This window comes from Vespula vulgaris, chromosome 8, assembly GCF_905475345.1.
Source record: "Vespula vulgaris chromosome 8, iyVesVulg1.1, whole genome shotgun sequence".
NCBI lineage: Eukaryota > Metazoa > Arthropoda > Insecta > Hymenoptera > Vespidae > Vespula > Vespula vulgaris.
Window position 1 is genome coordinate 2601754 of NC_066593.1, and position 24808 is coordinate 2626561.

General features: G+C 33.1%; 1 protein-coding gene across 5 annotated transcripts in view; it reads left to right on the plus strand.

Annotated features, from left to right (window-relative positions):
- Positions 1 to 4199, plus strand: part of LOC127065596 (uncharacterized) — a 70871-nt gene extending 66672 nt beyond the window's left edge. For 4 of the 5 annotated variants that reach the window (XM_050998144.1, XM_050998145.1, XM_050998143.1 and 1 more), the window contains exon 14: positions 803 to 4198. In XM_050998144.1, the coding sequence (XP_050854101.1) occupies positions 803 to 2921 (2119 nt within the window). In that variant the 3' untranslated portion in view covers positions 2922 to 4198. Of the gene's footprint in view, positions 1 to 802 lie in introns of all 5 variants that reach the window. The other variant, XM_050998147.1, reaches the window with a different exon arrangement.
- Positions 4200 to 24808: the final 20609 nt, after the last annotated feature.

A 24808-nucleotide genomic window follows, 5' to 3' on the forward strand; every position in this document is an offset into this window, starting at 1 on the left:
TATATATATAAATATTATATATATATGCATATATATGTACTCATGAAGATTTAGAGCATGAAAATGATGCTCTTTCTCTTTCTTATTTTAGTTTGGAATCGTGCATGCTCCAAGTGATGTTTTAAAAGAAGGAGAGCTACATTCAGAAGGTAGCATTGCTTCTTCTAAGAGCGTTTTTGTTTCTCACCCTTCTTTTACAAAGCCAACGTCTTCTACTTTTCCTCTGGTTAAATTTGAAGGAATAAAGGAATTATTCTCATAAAACTTCCATCGTAAAAGCCATAGAAAGAGAGAGAGAAAGAGAAAGATGGTATTCTACACGAAGATCTTTGAATATACTACAAAGTAGTTGTTATGATGATCTCGACTCAAATATTCAGTAAAGACTAAAAGAAAGAGAAAATTATTAGACTTGTAGACGAAGGTTAGTCTTTCTCTTATCATCGTGGTATATTACGTGGCGTGTCATAACTTAAACAGACTTCTTTCTTCATACTTTAGTTCTATAAAAACGATTCGATGAATATAAAAAAAGAAAAAGAAAAGACAATAAGAGATTATTATTTCACAAACGGTCAAACTTGCCAGCTTCCTTCGATGATCTTAAAATGATGGAGAATAGAAAATTAGAGAAACGATTTATTTCTTAGCGTCGTCATCTGGAGAATGCAAAAGGACAATTAAATATTTTATAAATTTTAATAGAATCGATTATATTAAATGTAAGAAAAAAATATAGAAAAAGAAAAGAAGAGAAAGTAAAACCATTCACATTTCCAATTATTTTCTTATGTTTTCGAAGGTGTTCGCCGAGATTTCTGCGAAAAACTAGAGAAACATTGGCGAAAGAGCATCAGGCGAAATTAACGAAACAAGAGGAAGAAGAAAAATGGCGATTAGAAGAGGAAGCATTGAAAGGTAAGAAGGAAGAACCTATATACGACGAGAGTCCAACGATCGTGGTAAGACCTGGTAAAAAGTCAAAAGTACCAAAGGTGTCGGTGGCTATTGATGCGACCCCAGCAACGAGGACCGAATCCGTTTTGAATCAAGTACCAATCGAATTGTCGAGAAAGGAGGAGACGTTCGTCGAGAAGATCGAACAATCCTTCGACTATCCTTTATCAGATAGCAGCCAATTCCAGATGACACCTCAAGTCGTTGTGATAGAACATCATCATTCGAGAAGTGATCCACTACCAATGGAGAACGTCTTGAGAAGCATGAAACCGAATTTCTCGACTCCGCGAATCTATGAATCCGATTCCGGTAGTACGAGCAGTCTCTACGCGAAGATCAATCCAAAGTCGAAAGTTCGACTTCCACGGGGGAATCTTGAAAGGAGCGACGAGACCGTCGAGATTGAGGCCTCCAAGAATGCCGAGGATCAAACGACACCATTGGAGGAAGTCTATGTGAAATCGACGAAATTGACAACTTTTAGCGGGGGTAGTACGCCAAGCGATGTGAATGTCACGTGCAGAGAACCAACGGTCGAAAGAGAATGCATTAGTCCAGAGGAAGCTCTTAGAACGATAAAACGACGAAATTACCCTAAGGTTCTACCAGACATCGAGAAAAGACGTTCTCTTCCAGTACCAACTACCTTGTTCCTCCCGAAACAACATGGGAACTCTTTAAGGGGATACAAGGGTACTTTACCTAGTCCTGTATCAGGACAACCTCCGTTACCACCGCCGAGAATGTTCGGCACATCGAAGAGCTTGGAATTCGCCGAAGAGAAGGAAAACCATTGCGAGGAGGAAGCTGTTACCAGTGATCTTCACATTGGACCATTAACTAAACGACAAGATTCTTCTGCCAGGAACAACTCCGATCCTAGCATCATCGATTCCATAGAAGGAAACATGATCAATAGCGTTCATTCCGCCGGTGGTAGCGTTGATACCATTTACACGAACCCAAGGTGTCCGGTACACGGTGGATCCTACACATTTTCACCAAACTCTCAGATACTCGACAAAGATATCGGAGATCCTAGAAGAGACTTGATCGAGGCAGGAATGGGGAACCCTAATTGGTACAAGCCTGTATCGAAGGAAGGTAAGGTAGTGCCGGTAATGTCATTGGCATCCTCGGAACCGCGGATCGTGATCGCTCCTAGGGAGCCAGAGAGGCAGCAGCGATTGCTCGGTGGTAACGCAAATTGGGATAGGACAGGCGAGCCAAAGATCGTGATCACTCCGAGAGTGGTTAATCTTCTAGGACAGGGTAATCAAGATCTCTGCCAGACTATAGCCAATGTAGGAGATGCTTGCTCCGTTGAAACCGTGATACCTCCTTCGAAAGCTCATACCATCGATTTAGGCTCATCGGAACGGTTAGAGCTCGAATCTAACTGTAGTAGCAATTTAACTAGCTCGAAGGAGGAAAGAAAGGAACCGCGTATCATAATAACTGCTGGCGATTCAAAGAATACCGCTATGACGAATCCAAAACAACCAAAAATTATTATAAAACCTACGACTAGCTTTCAGAAGAGCAGAGATCAAAGGAACGTACCGAAAATCTCGGCCATACCATTGGTGGAACGACAAAATAGTCAGAACGTCGAAAGGGATAAGATCCTAGAACGTAAAGAGAACAGGCCTACTGTCGACAGACCTCCCTTAAGAGAAAAGCCGAAAATAACGAGAATACCGTCTTTCTCAAGACGAAAAGAGGACTTACCTACCGGTATCGATAAATCGTTAACTCAGACGCATACAGAGAAGACGGAGATCGTGCAAAGAGTCGAAGCAGTACCTGGTAAAATCGCGAACGTGACTTATGCACATGACGGTAAATCTTCTATTCCTACCCTTCAGAAAAAGGACAGCGAAAAGTCTTCTATAACTGGAGAAGATTCCAATGGGATTCCAACCGGTACAGTCAGAAGGAAACCTTCGTATAAGAAATAATACAAGACGTTCGTCAACTAGTTCTACCAGTTTGCTTGTCTTGATACCTTTTTTTTTGTTTTTTGCAACATCAAAGGGAGTACTAAAAGGGGACGAAATCGTAACTGGTAGGTAATCGAGTAAAGACAAGATAACAGACTATACCAGTAGATAGAAAATAATGATAAATTAAAATAATCAAATAACGTTGATATAATTAATATACAGAATGCATAAGCTAAGCGAATAGAGATAAGGCGATGGGAGTAATGTAACTAACAATTATGTAGATTTAACAAGTGGAAGCATCGAGATAGGGAAAAAGTATTGTCCGATTTAACGTAGCATTTAACTTTTGGATTGCCGACAATATTTTTCCTTTAAGTCGATATCTTAATCTTAATGACGCAAGAACAAGAATACATCGAATTTTACAGGCCGATTTACATCTTCGCAGACTGATTCTTGCACTTACCCACGAACTATTCTCTCAGAGAATTCAACAAAGACTTTTAGTTCCAGTAAATCGAATGTCGAAGCTGTGTTGGTACGTTCTCTTTCGTCTCGTAACTTTCAACGATTCCAAAGAGGAAAACTGATCTATCGATATCATTCTCTGAAACCTAAAGCCGATGTTGAAGTATTCCATAGAAAGAGAGTTGGCGAAAAGATTCGGTCCAGTGCATGCTAAAGTAATGAAACCATCTTTCTATTCGAGCGGACTTTCAGATTCGACGGGCCGAAGGAAGAGATTGAAAAGTCCTTCACGAAAGAGATCGCTTCTGATTTTGAACGATGCAACGACGAATTTTATTCTAGAAAAGAAGAAGTTAGAAACGTGGGAAACTTATATTTTTGTGATCGGTGATAGTGTAAGTCTGTTGCAATTACGTTAATGTAAGACATGTTGTCTGTAAAAACTGTCTCCGAGAGATTAAAACTATTTGCGTGAGTTCGATTTTGTGAATAACAATCGTAAAAAAAGTGTTTAGTTTTTTAAATGACAAAATATACTTACACGATTTTTAACGATATCTGATAAGTTCCAACAGATTTCTAATATTATACTTTACAATTATTTTTTCGTACAACTGTGAAAAATTTTTAATCACTGATGGATTATCGTTCATTGATTTGAAATTGTATACTTTTTGAACAAAAATATGTATGTATCAGTGAAAAGATTTTGATAGAACATTGTTATATATCGTATCGATAAATTAACTATAATCTTTTAACAAATGTACAATACAGTTAAGATATATTACGACCACTTTGTCTCAATTATTGTTTCGTTAAAAATTTTGTATTGTGTCTAATTTCTGTAAGAATAAAAAATAAAAAGATTTTCTTACTTTTGCAGTAGAAACGATGATGTAGGAAATTTGAATTTTTATTTTTTTCCGTCATATCACACATAACACGTATTATATTTATTTTAATTACGATTGAAAGTTGACTTATCCTTATTGTACTTTAACTATTATTTTATAGTTCAAATAGAAAAAAGTATATACAGTTTTGTGTTTTTGTGAAAAAAAGAATCTAGAATTCTTCTTTCTCGTATACAATAGATGACATGTAAATGAACCAATACGTAATCGTATAAATTCTTTTTTCTCATTTTCACTCGATAAACTTTATTACGAAGTAAAACAAAGTCCGTAAGTCATAAGAGGTTCGTACCCGTTGGGGATAAGAGAAGAGGAGCGAAAGACGAAGTCGAGTGTTTGGAACGTAGGTGGTTGACTTTCTGAATTTCCGCTTATATTGCTCGCGAATCCAATTGATTTTCAAAGTTCCCGAAGCAATACGTTTCCCGTTTCCTTCTACAGAATCCTTGACGAATAGAAAGAGAGAAAGGGAGAGAGAGAGAGAGGGAGAAGAGAAAGAAGAACAAGAAAAAAGGCAATTTTCTCGTGGAGAATGCTTTTCGAATACGTCACGCTTTCACACCTTTTTTCTATTTATTCGTTTCCTTTCGATTTCAGTTTGATACTATAGTATGATTTACGCTTGTACTGCAAAACGTTTTTTCACAATTATCGTCATGTACTAACGCAAATACGAACGTTTTCCAATCTTCTTACGAGAATTATTTCGTAGTGTCTCGAAAAGAAATCGTTCAAAATTTCTCAAGAGAAATAGTACGCGCGTACAGGTACTTACGTACATACCTACTACACTCCAGAGTATTCGAACAAAAAAGTAAGAATAAAATATAACGATCATTATAAAAAGAAAAAGAAAAGAAAAAAAAATGAAGAAAAGAAGACAAAAGAAAAAAAATTGTAAATTTTCTACTTGCAAATTCTCATATTTCTTTAATCCGTGTTAGTCTATTTTTTTCGTTTGTTAGGTGCAATAAATTCTGATAAAATGAAGTTATTCTGAAATATCGTTTTTACTTTACTCGAGCGATTTTTAATGACTGTCAAAGGAATGTATGTGTATATATATGTGTAAACGCTCGTATGCATGCTTCTTTGCACTTTCAGATATATTAAGAATGTTAAAAAGTATTTTCACACACTGAGAAACGTACGAAATAATTAAGAGGAAAAGCGTGAAACACGCGCGACAGTAAGTCCTCTCGCTGCTTGATCACGTTCCTACGAATTTCCAATAACGACTCCTTGTTGTACTGTCTTCTTTTTTGTTTCGAATCGGACGGATTGCCGTGGCAACGGGAAGAAGAAAGAACGCTTAATTGGACCATCACCACTCTTCTCAGCTGCTTGCTATCTATATCTCTCTCTCTCTCTCTCTCTCTCTCTCTCTCTGCATCTCTTCTACTCTTTCTTTCTTTCTTTCTTTCTTTCTTTCTTTCTTTCTTTCTTTCTTTTTTTATTCTTGTTTTTTATTCTCTTCGTTTAACCCGATCGAAGGAAAGAATCGGGTTTCTAAAGGTCAACGTGCTAGTATACGTACGTATATATACATATACATACTTTTTATGCATGCTAAGTATAAACTATATTTCTGGTATAAACTATACGTACGATACTATGAAAATGATTGGATAGAAGTGAAACGCTAATATTTACACAGAAGTTCTTTATCTTCCAACAAGAAAACAAATATCGGGTCTTTCTTATAATTTTATCTATAAAATGAAATAATCTATATAATATCTATATGGAAAACAATTAATCTGTCATTGAATTTTAAATATCCATTCTCAAACATTTCGTAAACAATTTTTTCAATTATTTAATATTCATCTAACATATGTATAATACTGTATTGAACTCTACTAGTTATTAATAATTATAAAAGAATAATTTATATAAATCCGTACATTATTTTAAAGTCTACATAGCTCGTGAAACATTGTTGTAAAATAATTTTAATTTAATATTTCGGGACGTTTAAATCTGAAATTTAAAATTGACATAGGGTTGCTAACAAAGACGAACGCTCGACCGACTTTGACAGTTATCGAATCAACATTATTTTCCATTCCATTGAATAAACATTGAAATTCTCTCTTTCCGTACAGGTAAGCATAAATAAATTATATTCTCGAATATTTTATATTTATTTAAATAATGTATAATGTACGTGCAATATAATTAACTGATCTTGGAAAAATCGTAAATTTGATTAAAAATAGTATAGTTCGTAACAGACGTTAAATATAAAATAATTTCAATTGAATATTTTAAAGTAGATAAATTTTGTATTTGTAGTCTTTGACCGCATTTAATATAAACAAAACAGGACACTTGAGTGACTTTGATTGTTACGGAACCAGTTTTCTTTTGCTCTCCGACGAATAAATATCGAAGTTCACCTTTTCCATACGGCTAAATCTCAATAATTTATATTTTTAATAATTTTGTAATTATTAAAATAATGCAGTATGTGCACGAAATACGCTAAATTAATATTTAAATAATATTCAATTAAAGATTCTGTTAAAGAATAAATAGCCGGTAATACGAGTTTAATATAAAATAATTTTAATTTAATATTAAGAACACCGAGTCGTTATCTTGGCGTGTTATCAAAAAAAAAACTAACTCTCCACTAACTTTACTATTACCGAAACAGTTCTCCTTTCGATGTCGGCGAGTAAAGATCGGAGCACTATCTTTCCGAACATATAAATTTAACTAAATCATATTCTGAAATAATTAAAAATTTTTTAAGCAATTTGAAACGTAAGTCAAGTATAGCTGACTAATATTTAAATAATAGCATAATTATATAAACATTTCGTAGCTTGAAACACTCGATAAATATAAAAGAAATGTAAATCAATATTTAAATAAGGTTAAATTTTGAACGCGAGGTCGTTGCCTGTTTACGTCAACAAAAACGAACTTTTCACTGACTTTGATGGTTATCGAAACAGTTTCCTTTTCGAGTCCGACGAGTAAACATCAAACTTCTCACTTTCCACGTCGATAAATTTTAATAATTTATACTTTTGATTATTTTGTGTGCATCGGGTATAATCAAGGAATATTTAAATAATATTACGTCGAATAGCGATTGTCATTATTCAGATGCTCATCGTCAACGAAGACTAAAAGTAAGTATATTTTCATTTCAAATACTTCCAACAATTTCTTATTATAACAATAATACTAATAATTTTATTTCAATTTAAAAATGAAGCAACCAAGTGTTTGTATAGCTAAAATCAGAAAGTCATGTAGTAGAAGCAGTGTTTATTCATTCGAGTTTAGTGATTTAAATAAGTGAAGTTGTATCAATTACGTGCAATGCAGTCGTTAGAGTCAATGTTTGTCTTTTTTAACGTTTTTACGTAAAGTTTTTGCCTTTTTAACAGTCGCATAGACTGTAGTTATAAAACATAGTAGTGTTTCGCGAATTTACTTCAGTGACCGTTCGTTAAAAAACAACTACCGTGTATTAGAGTCTTTGCATCATTGAAGAGGATTTCAAGCAACTTCGATGCCGACCTACCTCGTTTTCAACCACTTACGTATCGTTCACTCTCAATTTCGACCTAAATCGCAAACGAGTATTTTGGATCCATCGTAGAACTTTTTAAGGAGTACGTGAATTTTTTGAGTTCTTCCGATCATATTGAACTCAAACATGTTGAAGGTTCGAATCTGCACGGTGAGTGGTTGTAATTAATTAGTGAAAGAGCATTGAGAATAATCACGAGTAAATTTCTTGGGAGATATAACGTTTGTTATATATGTATTCATTAATTATTACTTTTTACAATATATTCAACAAAATTTTTTTCTTCATCAAAGTTGTATGTACTAGTTACTATATATATAAATGTATCAATTATATTTATTATTCTTTATGTATTCATATCGTAAAATAAATGCGTAAGTCTGCGTCGTATATAATACGGAATAATGCAAGAGACACGCTACCATCAAAGTAAGATATAAATATGAAATACTGAAAAATGAGTTCACAGTCTACTAACACTATATACTCTAACCCATACTAACTCAGGTATAATCTAGACAAGCTTATACACTGATACGATGGGCGCATGATGGAGACAGTGTTCCTCGCTTGCGCTTGTAGTTCATATTTTGTCCATATCTGTTGCTGAAGTCACATACGCTTCGAGCAAAAGATGATGAACAGCCTTAATAAAAAATTACAGTTACGTTTTTGTTTTATAAAAGACACGTTACTATCTCTAACAATTAGTGTTATTTATAATCGGAATCACGTTCACTCGAATCGGAGAATTATTATCTTCTTTGTTTTATTCACTTGCCGAAATGATCGATATTCATAAATTGCATACGTTCGATCCTGCCTTTGACCAATTGACTTTATTTATTTTATAATGTATATTTGATTCGTAATAGATTTCGACGGTGAAGTGATCAATAAATTTACGACAATTTGTCTCCTGTCATTATTTGTCGTAGAATGTGAATTCCTCGAATTTATGTTTACTATGATTGATTTTTATTTGGTTTTGTATCGATTAATATTTTTATCATTTAGTCGTTCAAATATCATTCTGCCGTTACATTTATGGACTCGAAATAAACACGAGTATCGATAGCGTTGAATTCATCGAAAATTTTGCTAATTCGTAACGTAGCTAAGTTTATATAACGAAGTATCACCTCTCCATTTACGCCTTAACGAGTTAGTAACCTTAAGTCTTCGTTTTACGCAATCATTTCGCTTTCTGGCGGATCTTATTGAATTTATTGCGTAAAAGTAGTAAATTCTACTCATCAAACGTTCAAGTTTAATTAATTTCTCTAGAAAATTTGTTTGAATTCTTACGATCGAAAACGCAAATAAACTTTGATATTTAACGAATTAAATCGGGATCTAATATCCATATAAATTAACTTCGGCATATTAAACATAAATTAATTAATATATTTAAATTAATTAATTATCTCTTGGTTTTAAGTAAAAATATTAGAATTAGAAATTTTGTTTTCCCATTTACATTTTATGAATTTTTCTTTGATAAAATAATTATTTGAAAAACGTTCGTTCATTATAACCGAATTACTTTTTTAAAGATATTCGACTTGGAGTTTCGTATATATCTGTATGTGAAAAAAAAAGAAATAAGATTAAAGAGATAAGTTCGCAACGAAGAGTCGAGTCACGGATTCACACTTTACTTCTTCGAGCTTCTTCAAAAACGGAAAGATAGATACTCGAATAAATGACCGAGTGATACTTTAATTAAACGTAAATGCCATGCTGCCCCCGTTGGGCTGACCTGCAGCAAAGAGGGCGGTTTTAATTTTGATGAGATTGTTTCCTCGAGAACTTTTGAATTCTATTGAGGAGCGCCTTAATTAATTACACATTCCACTGTTAACTCTTCAGCTAAGACTAGCCGACGAAACCACTATGCTCTCCTTGCTTTAATCTCGTGAAAATGATTCCTTCTGACAAAGGCTAAGATCAAATGTAGTAACGCTCTTTTAACGTATTGCTATGTTTCAAATTACGTACTGATTTCTTTCAAGAATGCAGAAGTTACGCCTTAAACGCAGTCGATTTTAAATTTGAAAATACATTTGGGTCGAAATTTGTTAGAAATTTTAAATAGTGGATTTAAATTTAAAAAAAAGGAAAGAAAAAAAAGAAAATAAATTTGATACAACGTCGGTCGATCAAAAATAATTTAGAAGTAAAAATTTAGATATATCAGAGATACGTTATAAAATAGATAAAAGAATATTTAAAAAATATCCTGTCTTTATCTACTCTATCTTGATCAGATGTATTCAACTGGAAAAAAAGAAACAAAAAAAAATTGTTCCATCAAAACTATATACGAGCAGAATTACAAAATAGAAAGAGTTTTATTGGAAGTTCAGTCTACAGATACGTCTTGGCATAAGGATCGCACTCAAAGCGCACGTATCCCGAAAAACGAGACAGACTTTTACGATGCATCGTGCTCGAGAAAAGCAACAAAACGTGCGATTCGAAGTGACGGAGTTATTCGTTTTTCACGTTTGAGGAAATAAGCTCTAATTCAGAAGAGTGATGTGACGTACATACATACGCCAGAGAGTAAAATGACATAACTTTCGAAATAAACGAACTAAATAAAGGTAAAGAAAAAATAAACAAAAGTGAGACCACGTACGTGAAAATCGCTCGACGTGACAGATTTTCTTGACATTGACAAAAATCAATAGTACAATATAGCAATATTTATATATAGATATATACTATACGTTCTATATAGAGTGAATATTTTTTTTAATTCAGAATGACAAATGGAAATTGGCGATTGGTCTAGCCTTACTTATAGAATCCTATCCGATTCTATTCGATTATAGTCGTATTTTGTGTATCGAAAGTCAGAGTAATCATTTTGAATATTTATCAAAATAATATTTTTTTAATTTTTCTCTTATGTTTATATATATATATATATATATATATATATATATATATATATATACACGTACATAGACATATGGCAGCCTCTTCATCACGAGCAATCCGCGTAACGACACAAATCAATATATTTTTTTATTTGAAGAAAACTTGTTGCATACTACGTAGTTCGATCATAAAACAAAACGAAAAGGAATCATACGCAGTCTCATAACTCAAGTACGAATTGAATTTTATAGTACATACAACAATAGTTTGTTTCTTATGATTGATTTCTCGTAAGGAAATATCCGTAAAGGAATACGAAAGATGGAAAATTGAAAATATAAAATATAAAAAAAAGAAAAAAGGACAATTAGAGAGATAGTTGTGTCATATTTTTTTCTTGTATTTTTTATTCACTTTCCACCACATCCTCGCAATTTAATAAATATTCATCGAAAAAATATTAAAACGTAGAGAATACTTAAACGTATGTACTTAATTACATACAAATTTAATATCTACTTAATGAATACTTTCAAAAAAATAACTTAATACTTATCTATCGAGAGCAAATGCAATATAGAGATATAAAATATAATACACATATATCAAACAAAATGCTACAAAATAAATTTTTATACGAATACCCTTTCCGAAATAATTCATCCGTAAACCTAGATAGAAGTATATACGTAGATACATACCCTCATACTATTCGAAAGGTCCAATATCGAAGGTTCATAAGAAATTATCGTAAATTCGTAAGACATATCGTCGTGTAGACGGAATCGACAGGCGGTTTCGCGTGGTCGCCAGAGTGAAAAGCTTTCATTTCAAAGGGTCGTTCGTCAAATTTATACAGTTTAGCGCGTGCGCGTTCTAAAACGCGTATCTACGAGTACGTATATTCTTTCGTCTAAATTTATAATATATGTAACGTAATTAGACAAGTACGGTTATTCAATGAATGATATAGAGATCTCTTTTTTAACTGTTGACGAAAGAACACGGATTGGACTATATTGCGGAGAAAACGTTCCGCAAAACTGCTCGCTTTACGAGCGTAATTGCAACGAGACTGTGGCGTTAAAAGCCACCGTAAAAGCTTTCCATGGCGAAAGGGAGAGTAGTTTTTAACGTGGTGAAAATTTACCATGAAATATGAAATACGTGTGCGTACATATACGCATCTATGTATATACATATGTATAACATATGTGTTACTACTTGAACGCGTTTAGAAGTATTTGTGTAGGTACGTCTCCATATGCATGTATGTATGTAATGGGTATGTAAATTTTAAGACGATATACAAATTTCTATACGCGCACTAACACGCATGAAATATTTAAACCCTCATAATTTTATCACAATTACGTTACGTATAAGTAGTCTTAATAATAGTTAAAAGATAGCGTCAAAAGAGGAATTCAGAAAATGAATTACCCGCGAGCACATATTTTTTAACGTTCGTTAACTTTTCTAAAATAAAACGATAAAGCTTGCATCTGTATAGTTTTCTCGTCAGCCTTGCGTACATTCACTAATACATTTTTACACCTCTCTATCTCGAATTATTCATACTTTATATTCACACCATACGTTTTCATCTATATAGATACTATACGTAAGTCATACGTATGCGAAAAGACGATACGTGTATGTGTAGGTATTATTCGATTATGTCCACGCTAATTGGTGTCTATCTCGAGTGAAGGCTATTGTTCCATTCAGCTATGTATATAGCGCACGTTCGGCCGTTCGCAATTAGATCTCCCAACCGCTGGCTACGAATTATCGTCGCTCGTTTAACCGAACCCCCAACCCCTCAATCTCCCTGCTTCTGCTTTCCTTTGCATCGTCCGTTGTACTTTTTTCGTCTAGGGCAGATTAGCAACAGCCGAACGGTGACCGCAATTCCTAACTTTGTTCTCGATGTTACGCGTTGTTTTTCCTGTTATACTCGGAACGTACAAACTTTGCTACTCTGAATTTTCTTTTGCGGAAACTGTACAAATGGTCGAGGTTATCGTTTTTGCACTTTTTATAGCGATTGATTTTTCAGAACGTTTAGACACGTATCCTGAACATATATAAGAAATGTTGATTTAACTCCTGTAAAGAATAAAGTGAATCAATTATCGTATAATTAAAAAAGTTGAGATTTTTCGAATGATGATAATTGATATTTTATAAAAATTACTTTTATTTATGATAATATTAAAGAGTACACGTTTGTTTTAGTATATATACTTAAAACCTACTAGTGTTGCATGTTATACCGTTTAATTACGTTTTATTATCTTTATTATATCTTTTCTAGTGTCGATAATGTCATGAAAAATGATAATGTTATATTAAATGATATTCTCTCGATATCTTGGCAAACCTTTCGTCACGAACATCTACGCAAGGCACACCTGTTGCATGAATATATTTCTGTTACCTTCGCCCCTTTTTAAAGAATCTATTCTAATTCAAAACTTCCTGGATATAGTAGCGTTTTACGTTTCACGACAGGTACAGATTTATCTCGATGATATCTTCCATCTTCGAATTAATTGTTAAGTAATTTCAAATGGATATTAATTAATATGAATATTAATTAAAATATAATTTCGATCGTTTAAAGACGATTTCGTTAAATTCTTACATAAGTTAGATATCTCAAAATAAACATTTGCCTCGAAAGAAAGAGTCGATTGTGTTTGAGATCATTTGTCTCGTAGTAAACAAAACATACCTTGTTTGAAATATTTTCTCAGAACTTGATTAGTTTCCAAAACATAGATCTGTGAAAACATATACATACAGGCACAAAAGCGTAGAGAAATAGAGGACGAAGCAAGCACAGTTCATTGTATTCTGTATCATCGATAAAGCGTCAAGGTAGAAACCTACGGCAGTTCATCGACTACTGCGAAGATGGAAGCTACGAAGATGAAACCATCGTGATTACGTGGAAAACGTGATAGAGATACAATAAATTGAACGTCAGTGACGTTCGTAGTTACCAAGATCTTCCCGAGGAATCGCCTTGATATAGAGAGAAGAAAAGAACTCCTGAAAAATGAGAATGGTCATCAGATATAACTGTAATTATAAAAATTAATTTCTATTTCATACCATCGAATAATCATACTTATCATTAATTAATACACAAATATCTATATTTAATTAAAAAAAAAATTCGTTGCGATAAGCTTTCGCCTCTCTAAGAAAGTAATTCCTTTATATAATATTTATGTATTTTTGAGAGATGATTACTTTGTTTTTTTTTTTTTTTTATATATTTACGTAAAGATATTCGAAGATAAGAAAAATTGGACCAATGAAAATTCTCGAAAAGAGAAAAGTTATTTTTATATATATAAAAAAAAAGACAGAAAAAAAATAAAAAACACATTCTTTGTCTCTCTCTCTATCTTAATGAGTCCAGTATCTCGGTAAATTATGGTCGTGTACGTTCAATGTAGAACGAACGCGAAACGACAAAGACGGCATACGTAAGGTGCATCATTAAACGGTGCAGTAAACTCGCCTTCAAGCGTTCTCTTCTAATTAGACACTGCCGACAGATTTCGTTAGACGCGCTCGTATAGGCGTGCTTGTTAGCCAGCGAACGGTCATATACATATACCCATGAAACGTTTACGTGCCGCGCAATTGCCTGCGCTTCGACCTTTATGCTTCACGGACGAAATAGCAAGGCGTGAAAGCGAGATCGATCCGGCACATTGGTAGAGAGAATTCGGCCGAAAGCATATATATAGCTGTCTATCGATGTTGCTGGATTCGATCGATTGAGCTAGAAATGAACGATCAATGCTTTGTGTCTTTGACAAGAATACGATTCAAAGTGCCAATATTTCTATATTAAATGCATTTTATTATTAATGGAAAAGTTCGGGTACAAGCGTCGTTCGATTCGTTTGTCTTTTTTTCTCTGTTTTTTTTTCTGAAAAAACTGAATATTTCAACGATATCAGTTTTATAAGAAAGTTTTCTCTTCGTTTATGGCGTTTCATCACAACTTCTTGTAAATTTTCATTTCAGCAACTTGATTTTACAAGGACGTGTCCGAGAGGCAGATGTTATATCGATCAGAGAAATAGAACCAATCAGAATGTTTATTTACATAGAAATAAGAGAGATGTAATATGTATAATATGTATGAATCTTGTTTACAATGTCGTAGCATTCTGTGTGTATAAACATGAAATATTGTTGGATATTTAAAACGTAGTATATACTCTTTGACCTTTCGTCGTTTAATTCAAAAAGATTTGTTAATGGTACAAAGCAAGACAAGAAAAAGACGGATGAAGAAGCTTTGTTTGTTTGTTTTCTCTCTCTCTCTCTTTCTTTCTTTCTCTAGAGTGTCACAAGAAACCCATCATAGATACATCCACTTCGAAATCTAATTAATCTGACATCGTGGTCCCGGAGTGTACTGCAGGCCCTTCGGACAGCACAATGTAGTCTAACTGCCAAGTAGCTCGCATTGTCTTGGAAACAATAGGGGCCCCTTCTGAAATAGACAGAGGCACTTTGTCCTACGGGCAGCCACCCGGTACAAATTTATTAATTGGTTCAGACCGAGAACGCGGGATTATTCACTCTCCAGCTTTCAACATGTCCGAAATACGATGATAAGTTTCTCGTGCGAAGTAGTGGGAGGGAGGAAGAGGCTGGAGGGTGAATAGATTTTTATTGTCGTTTTTTTTATCGTTAGTTTGCCTCTTGTTTTCAATTTATTTAGGTGATTTAGGTGAACGAAATAAGATAAAGAAATATTTGATATAATTATGTACAATATACTAAATAATATATTATATAAAATCGATAAAACAATAATCATTCATAATTTTTATTACTGGGAAGAAAAATCGTATCATCAGTGGAATAACACGTTCAACGATATGTAAACGTAAACGGAGAGTAATCTGAATCGTCATAGAATAATATTTATATGCTGTATGCAGATTGTTAGTATTATTCGAGAGCTGTCTCTTGCAAACGTATATTACACGACGGCGTTTGCTCATCTAAACAGATACACCGTTTAGGCGGCTACTCATCGTCAACGTCGTTCGTTCAGAACGCAGTAATTTTCGTTGCTGTTGCGCATACGCAACTCCATATTACTCTTTATCATTAGCAACATAATTTCGTAAATATTCGTCTTTTACCATTGTATCGTAATAAATTTATGAAATGAATGAAGTTGATCACATTTTATAATCTGACTTTTATACGTACTTTTAACGTAGTAATATTAAATTTCAAATATTTTTCCACGGGAAACGCGTTTAATTCGTACCGAATGAGGAAGTTTTAATAAACGTTCTTGTCGCTTAAGAACCGAAACTTATGGCTCAGTCTGAGCTAAACGAGATATAACCGCGAGCTACCATTAAGAGAAAAAAGAGAAAAAAAAGCTAATTAAATACGGCAGCAAAGAGAGAAAGAGAAAAGGGTAGAGCCAGTTTAAGCGACGGATAAAAAACTTAATAAATGTCAGATAGCTGTCAAACGCAATAACAGGAGAGGGGATAGGGATTCTCTTTTTACAATGACATTACAATTACCGACATTATATGATCGTTTTTATCGTCCATTGCTTTATCCCTTTCCGTCGATATGATAAAAACATTTGAACGATCATTTTCTTCACGGATCATAGCAAAAACAATTTTTAAGAAAAACAAACTAAAAAAATGAATAGAAAGAAACGTACGTAATCGTTCAGTTTTCGTTTTTTGATCATTCATAACGATGAATAGTCAAACTGAATAGAAAAACTTATTATATTAAAAGTATAGAGACATAATATATTAATTTATATAGTAATCAATATGTTAATCTATATATTATCTATATATAATAAGTAATATTATTATAATTATTACAATGATATATTAATTATATCCCAATTTGTATATCATATCGTTACATCTTTAAATGTAAATCGATGACAATGTTGACACGTTCACTGCTCTATGCGAATTTTGCATAATTAGATACATAGATATATTTACCTCACGTCTCTCGTAATTTTGGTAAACAAGCATGTAACAGATTTCAATATTATATTGCTTACGCAGAACTTTATCCTCATTATTGCTCAGACAAATATTGTATAGGTAAAACCGAGTATCAGTAAACGTGTTAATATGTGATATATAATATGAAATCCGATATACAATATTTGCATATATTTATAAATATATATGTTTTAATAAGGTGCTTTTATAATCTAAAACGTAAAAATTAGTCGTTAAATCCCATTAAAATCCATTAAAGTCATGGACGTAGATCAACACGCAGGATTACGGCACAATTCGATTTTCGTAACACAGTGAAATAGAGTATGGTATGAGTTACGACGGTAGAGGCATTTGTAAAACGGATATGTGTTTACACCGACGGTAATTCTTTTCTCCGCGAAAATGCGGTAACGGGTTCACGAGTCGTGCGTTATGAAAACGATTTGGGTAACCCGTGGAAAAACTTATGGCCTTTGCCAGACAGAAACGTACAGGTGCGCATTTGCATTCGTTGTAACGTACATACGTATGTACGTATATATATATATATATATATATATATATATATATATATACATACATACATACATATATATATATATATGTAGGTAGCATGAAAAATGCGAGAAAAATGACAAGTGATCGCGTTGCGTGATAACTCTTCCAGTGCACTTCGTTCCGATAATATTTTTTTTTAATACTATTATATTCCAAGTAAACAAATCGTATTTAGTATCAAGAGTTATTTATTTTGAAAATCACGGGGGAGGAGAAGGGGGGAATAGAGGATTTTACGATCCTGTGACGCGAATTACACTAATAGAGATTAGCATAAGATTCATTTCCATTGTTGGAGCGATTATTTCCGAAAATGATATGAACTTAATTCAAGAAAACGGGAAAAGAAGAGAAAAGAAAAGAAAAGAAAAGAAAAAAGAAAGAGCAGAGAAAAGAAAATTGAGTTAAAACAAGTTTCCGCTATAAATTTGACGTCCCTACCTTTTTGTATACAGATTTTAGTATCTGAAAGTAATAGACAGTGTGCATTATACACACCGATATAAAATGTTATCCCCACTTGGCATCTTTCTACAAGCAAGTTTCTGCTTTGAATATAATTCGTAAGGTAAAAGAGAAAAAAAAATCAACAAAGAAATAAAAAGAGAAAAGATGAAAAGAAAAGAAAAATGGAGGAGAGGAAAAAAAAGATTTAAAATATGTAGGATTACTAGTCAGGTTTCCTTCCCGTGCGGCCTAGTTTTATAATTTATAAAGTGCTCGGTAAATCTCTCGTAAGGAGGATTAAAGGGATGTTTGAGGAAGGAGAGAGGGAGAGAGGAAGGGAATTTTAAAGAGCGGGGTCAGCCGCGGACCGAAACGGGATGGAAAGGAGGGATGTCGAGTAACGGAAAGAATGAAAGAAAGAAAGGAAAAGGGAAAGGGAAAGGGAAAGGGGAAAAAAAGAAAGAAAAGAATGAAAGAATGAGCGAACGACGGCAATCCAGTGGCACGGGGTTCACGTCGTCTATCTATAATGAAATCTTGGGTAATATTTTCATCGCGCGAGATGTCTAGTCTCGACGAGAGCCGCTAGAAAAGCTTTCCTATTCTATCCTATCCCATCTTTTATTCTTTCTCTTTCTCTTTACCTATCAAGGTTTTACATTGCCGTACAGTTTGCTAATAGAACTCTGTCGTCCGATAATCGGTGTTCTGCTTCAGAACTTTATTTTAAAGCTTTCGCGATCATTAATGTCTCTAAATATCTCATACATCAAGATTTATAAGTACTAATAAAAAGAAAAAAATATACATATATAAGTTCTAATATAAAGAGATCTTATCATAACAGCGTTCTTATTAACCCACTATAAAGTTTAATGTAAATTTAAAGTCAGACAATTATATGTCTATATTATTTTACGTTTTATTTCATTTTATAGCTACTTAAATTTAATTGTTACTTTTATATTCAAAGTTTTTAATGCTTCTCAAGCTTCATATACTCTATACGATATAATTATATCTAATAGTGTAAATAATATTATAACTTTTACGTAATATAAGTTTTTTATAGGCATAACGAATTGCATTACAGAGGGTTGGAAAAAACAATTTAGGATTTATCAATTTTTCATTGATTCTGATAAATACTAAAGTAAGTAACTGATAAATACTAACAGATAGATTGTTATTGTTATATAAATATTGTTCATATAATTCTGTCTGTAAGTTGAAAATTTCATGATATGTAATCATATTCTAATGCGTTTTTGTTTTTAATGAACGATGTGACCTAGACCATATGAATGATATTGTATATAGACAAAGGAAAGAAATATTTTCATAGTTTCTTCCGCTATCGATCATCGCACTTTATCGTATAAAGCTTTTGTATGATTAATGATACGTTGGACGAGATTAATGACGATGGAATTGTAGAAAAAGTTAACGAAAGCCGCCATTCAGACGAAGGAGATCATGAAAAGAGAGAATATCAATCAAACGTTAATAACTTTCTGCAAAAAGTTCTTATTACTTTATAAACAATTTTAATCGTGAGATCTTATCGAACATTATACGGAAAAGAAACTTTATAACTCTATATTATCATTCAATATTAATTATTTGAAAAAATTGTGCTACAATAGATTTTATAAAATCGAATAATATCGGTATATCTCGTTCGTTTTGTCCAAGGTTTTAAGAAATAAAGTATAATAAAAAAAAAAAAAATAGAAAAAATGTACGAAAAAAAAAGAAAAAAAATGCTTTCGATCGAAGTTTTTTTCTCTTTGTTTACATTATAATACTTTTTTTACTTTTATAAATTAATTTACAAAACATATTTACTACTGTCCTTTCTTTTTTACTTGCACATATCGTAACTATTATCGCATAATGGAAATGTCTCTTTCCTTTCTCTAAACCGAATGTGTTCGCTACTTATGTAGCTTCTAATAAGTTTCAAGCATCCGTTATATGAAATCTAATTTCACCACTTCCCGTTTTCTACGATGAGTACTGCTTTTTCCAATCGAGCAGTTATACTTATATACTCCCTTGTACTTCTATCTTTTACTCTCCTTTCGCTTTGTCACGTTCTTTTACAAACTGCTCCGTTCGCAAAAATTCATTTCACCTTCCGCATCAAATTCAATTTCTTCGCCTCAACATTCTCTCTCTCTCTCTCTCTCTCTCTCTCTCTTACTCTTTCTTTCTCTCTCTTTCTTTTTCTCTCTTTCTTTTTCTCTCTTTGACCCCCTATCCCACCACCCCCACCCATGAACCCTCTTTTTCTTCTTCTCTCCTTCCTTTTTTCTTTTTTTCCATCTTCTTCTTCTTCTTCTTCTCCTTCTTCTTCTTCTTCTTCTTCTTTTTCTTTTTCTTCTTCTTTCCTCTTTCATTCTCACTCTTTCAGTTTTCCTAGCATCGCGAAGATAAACGAAGCTGGCGACGCGTTCAATTCACTCTCTAGAGTGAATCTCACAGCACGTTCGTATTTAACGATCGTTTCTAAACCATTATCTTTGCGTTTCTCCTTTGATTCCCACGAGAGAAAGAAAGAAACAGAGACAGACAGATAGACAGAGAAAAAAAAAGAGAGAAAGAAAGATAATCAGAAAAGAGAATATGAAATCGTATTAGACAATCTCGCCGTTTGTTTTCTTTTCGATGCTTCCTTTCTTCGATAATATTAAAGATAAAAAATTATCAATGTTTTTCAACCCGAACGATTTATATCGTGTATTAATATTATTCGAATTAATTGATTGTCTACAATTGATTGATACAATTATCCCAATTAAAAGAAAAGAAAAAACTTTTTCTGATGTCGTAGATCATTTTTACATTGATATTAAAAAATAGATGTCGGCATTTTAACAATTTCTTTATTTTTTTTTTCCTTTTTACGATTAATTGTAATCGAAATCTATTTGTATCTATGGTTGTTAGATATTTGGGAAAAAACATCGGTGATTTTTTACGTTGAAGGTAATAGATTTTCTTCCGGGATCATTCGTATGAGTACTAAAGTATCGTTCGAAAGATCGTGCCAGCAAGTTTCAGGTGTAAACATCCTTCCAGCGCATCTAGTGGTAGCTCACCCGAACGATCTCATCCGTAACGGTACTCGACTTATGTTGAGAATTTTGTTGGCTGCCTTCCATGGAGCTCGCTTTAGCGAACTTACTCGAACTTGATTGTCTCTTCGTTGTTTCTTTTATTTCTTGCTGCTGTTTCCGCCATCGAACGAGTTCGAGGAATTCTTTTTAGGATATCTAACGTATCATTAGATTTTTTTTTTCATGTTAATCGTTAAACACTCACAATCGATATTTTTTATTTTATTTTTTATTTTTTATTTTATACTATTATTTAAAAACGAGTCAATTGACAAAAGCAATTTTGTAATATTAATGTTGTAACGTATACAAAGTAATATTAAATACGTGGAGCGTAAAATGAAAACGTAGAAAATTAGATCATCTTTGCTCGGTATATCTCTAACCAAATAAATTAGTCTAATCATTCAGGTACACATCACTGTTGCTATCGCGATACGTTATTGCAACGTGATATTGCGAGTTCGTAACATCGTCAGAACATTTACATAAAGTGAATCATTGGAATGAAAGCACTCGGCCATTTTCAATCTTGATGAATTTCAATAGGAAACTCGTAGAGTATGCAGATGTACAATGTAAGTCATTTAAATTGGACCACCTGAGCATTGATATAATTTATAGAGAGTATGAAAGAAAAACTTTCCGGGATGAGTATACAAATTATGAATTCTTTTTTTTATATCCATAGAAACTCAAGATAATTATGGGATCTTTTTGTAAATGGTTCATCCTATATAATCTATTGCCTTCTTTTTGCAAAGCTCGTTGAAATTCTACCAGGTAACACTTCCGTTCGTTTTCTTGTCATTTCTTAGTTGCAAGAAAGTGTGAAAGACGAAGGACCACCATAGTTCTATTTTCTCTCTTTCTTCTTCTTTCTCTGCAGTCCAGGGTTAAGATCGAAGGAGAAGGTAAATGTATTGGAGGAACAGGTGAGTGAGAAAAGAGAGAAAGAAGGAGCCGCCTGTGGAGCAGCTTTCCTTGCTCCTTTCATTCGCTTCCATCTTGCCATCAGCATCGTCTGTAGCGCGTCTTGAGAGACGGCCGACAGGGTGATTCATCTTCCGGAGGGGATTATTGTGGCCTCGATGCACGCGAAAACCCCAACCCCCTGAGAAAGACGGCGTATAGCTCGGCTTCTTTTCGTGACGGCGACCCACCGTGTTCGTTGCCACATACTCTAGAGTCTAGACTGCGCCATGGATTAAAGCGACTGATATCTACGTTTGTGTGCGTCAACAGAAATCCCCCAAAACGTGTACGTCTCTGTCCATGAGAGAAAAAGGGACACTTAATAAGTATTACTCATGCTATCTGGTAATAAATGATACAGATGATATTCTACAGGAATAAGTCACAAATATAGAATAAAACTTCTCTACGAGGAAAGGTCTATCTTCGAGAAATATTATCTATTTCTAATTCTTAATTGTGTTTGTAGAATTATAGGATAATGCTAATTAATATTATTTACTATGCAATGCAATATACGTATGTGCAACGATTTAATTTTTTGTTAAATTTCACGAAAAAAAAAACTTTGACTATCCAATTATATTCGCTTTAATATTACCGTGATGTTTCGCTCTGATTTCGATAGGTAATAGATGTTAGAACTTTTTTCTTAAGATTTTTAATAAAATAAACCATGGATTAAACGGTCAAAGTCTTATGTACTTAAGCTTTCATTTAGGGATTATCGAATTTAACGAATACAACGATTTATGTAAACTTTTCTTTCGTTTTTTTTTGCATAAAGTCGATAATATAAAAAGGACGAATCCTTACGATTTATATATTTTAGTATACTTCTAAAATTTTTTATAAGATCAATGAAACAGTAGGAAAATATACTTTCGACATTCCTAATTTGTTTTTTCCACTGACATTTTTTACGCACTATCGCATTCTATCTACTCGATTGTATCAGCTGTTACAATACATCCTGTACTTCATTGTTCGTTTTAAAGACTCTATCTAGAGATAATATCGATAATGAAATTGCTTTTTGTTCCACCTAAATTAATCCGTAGGGAAGCTATCGATCAATGTTGATAAATTTGTTCGATTTTAAGCCGTGCTCACATTTACGTTCAAAAATTTATTAGGAATTATTAAACGAATTAGCTCTATCGATTTAAAAAGTTTCATTGGATAAAAATTACGCGTAGAAATCGAAGAGTTCTCTCTTTTTATCTTATATCGAATTTTATCTTATATCGATGTTGTAAAAAATTGACGGATTACAGCAAGTTTGTGTTCTCAAATGAGAAAATTATTGTAGGACAATAATAATTAATTAATAAATCAAAATGAATCTCGTAGATAAAAAACTGTATAGATATATTAGATTATATAGTTTCTCAAAATATCAAAGTTTAAACGATTCAATCATTCGGATGCAATAATTAGTATTGAACGATTTTCGAAGTTAATATCACATTTTTATTTACTTTATTTTGTTAAGACTCTAAAGTGGAGAAAAAAAATGGTGTCTCCTATTTTATGAATATCATTTTTACGTCAATGTCCTGACGTTCTCGAGAACTCGGAAGGAACGAATCGGACGGAAGATGGAGTTCCTTTTTCATCGGGTTCTTCTACGAAGATCAGTTTTGAAATTCAACCGATGTGAAGTGCGAATGCTTAACGGCGCCGTTGACAGGCGTGTTCTCGCGTCAGAAAGAAGTCCACGGCCGAAACGTTTTAACGTAGAAGCGTAGAAAAAGACATGGCTATCTGTGGGATTGGCACGACGCCTAAAATTCATATCTTTGGCTCCAACCTGGCGCCCGTGTTTTCAGATACGTGCCAGCGTTCGGAAAAGTACGCATTCGAATATCTTTCTACGCGTTTAGCACGTTACAAGAAGATAGATACACGAGACTTTGCGCACGTACCGGAAGCTTCATTGTGCGAGCTCATTCGTCTAGCATTTTTGTCAGAATTTTACCGATAGTTCGTTGCACGAGAGATTTCTCCGAAAGAAAGGGAAAAAAAAAGGAAGAACAGAGATCTCGATTCGTCCTATTTTTTCCTATTTCTTTTTTTGTTTTTTGATTCTCGATCTCTTCTTTACTTCTTCAAGTTTTGTCAAGTTCTTATTTTTTACAATTGTAAAGAAAGTTTCATCGTAGTAATTGTTAAAAGTATAAAAGACAAATAGAAAAAGGGATAGAAGAAAGAAAACTTTTTTACTTTTGCAGGATTTTAATAATTCAATAATGCAATGTAGCTCGCTGTATGAAGAACACGAAAATAAAAATGCGTGGAGAATTAGGAACTTCTTTAACTGTTTTTGCGATATCGACCAACAGAATGAAAATATTTAATATGAAAATAAACTTGATAGATGTATGAAATATTTATTCCTGTGGAACCAATACAAGCTTATTTTATTTTTTGTGCATTTACGTTGTTTTTGCTTTACATTGTTTACCGAAATTTCTTCGAATAAAACTTTTATTTTATATTTTTCGGACGAAAACTAAATTGCCGGGGGATATTATAACTTCTCATTTGAAGGGAGAATGTCGAGTTATTTTTATCAAATATTTACAATCAACTTGTTAAATGTATGTTCAACTTAATAAAGGATTTTTTCTCTTTACAAATTTAAGAATCGTTCTTTAAACGCATACGAATGATCGTAACGATTACGTTGATATATCGTTGATATATATCTCGCTTATATTTCTTAGAGATCATCGCCGTCCAGAAAAATCTCGTCGAGAAAATATCTAAAATTTAATCCTTTCTTACATAAAAAAAAATATATATATATATTTACGATAATCGTGAAATAAATAAAATTCTTTCATATCTACGTTGACGTATAAAAGCGAGATCATTTTGAAATATATCTTCACGATGTTCGACATAATTTCTTCGATTT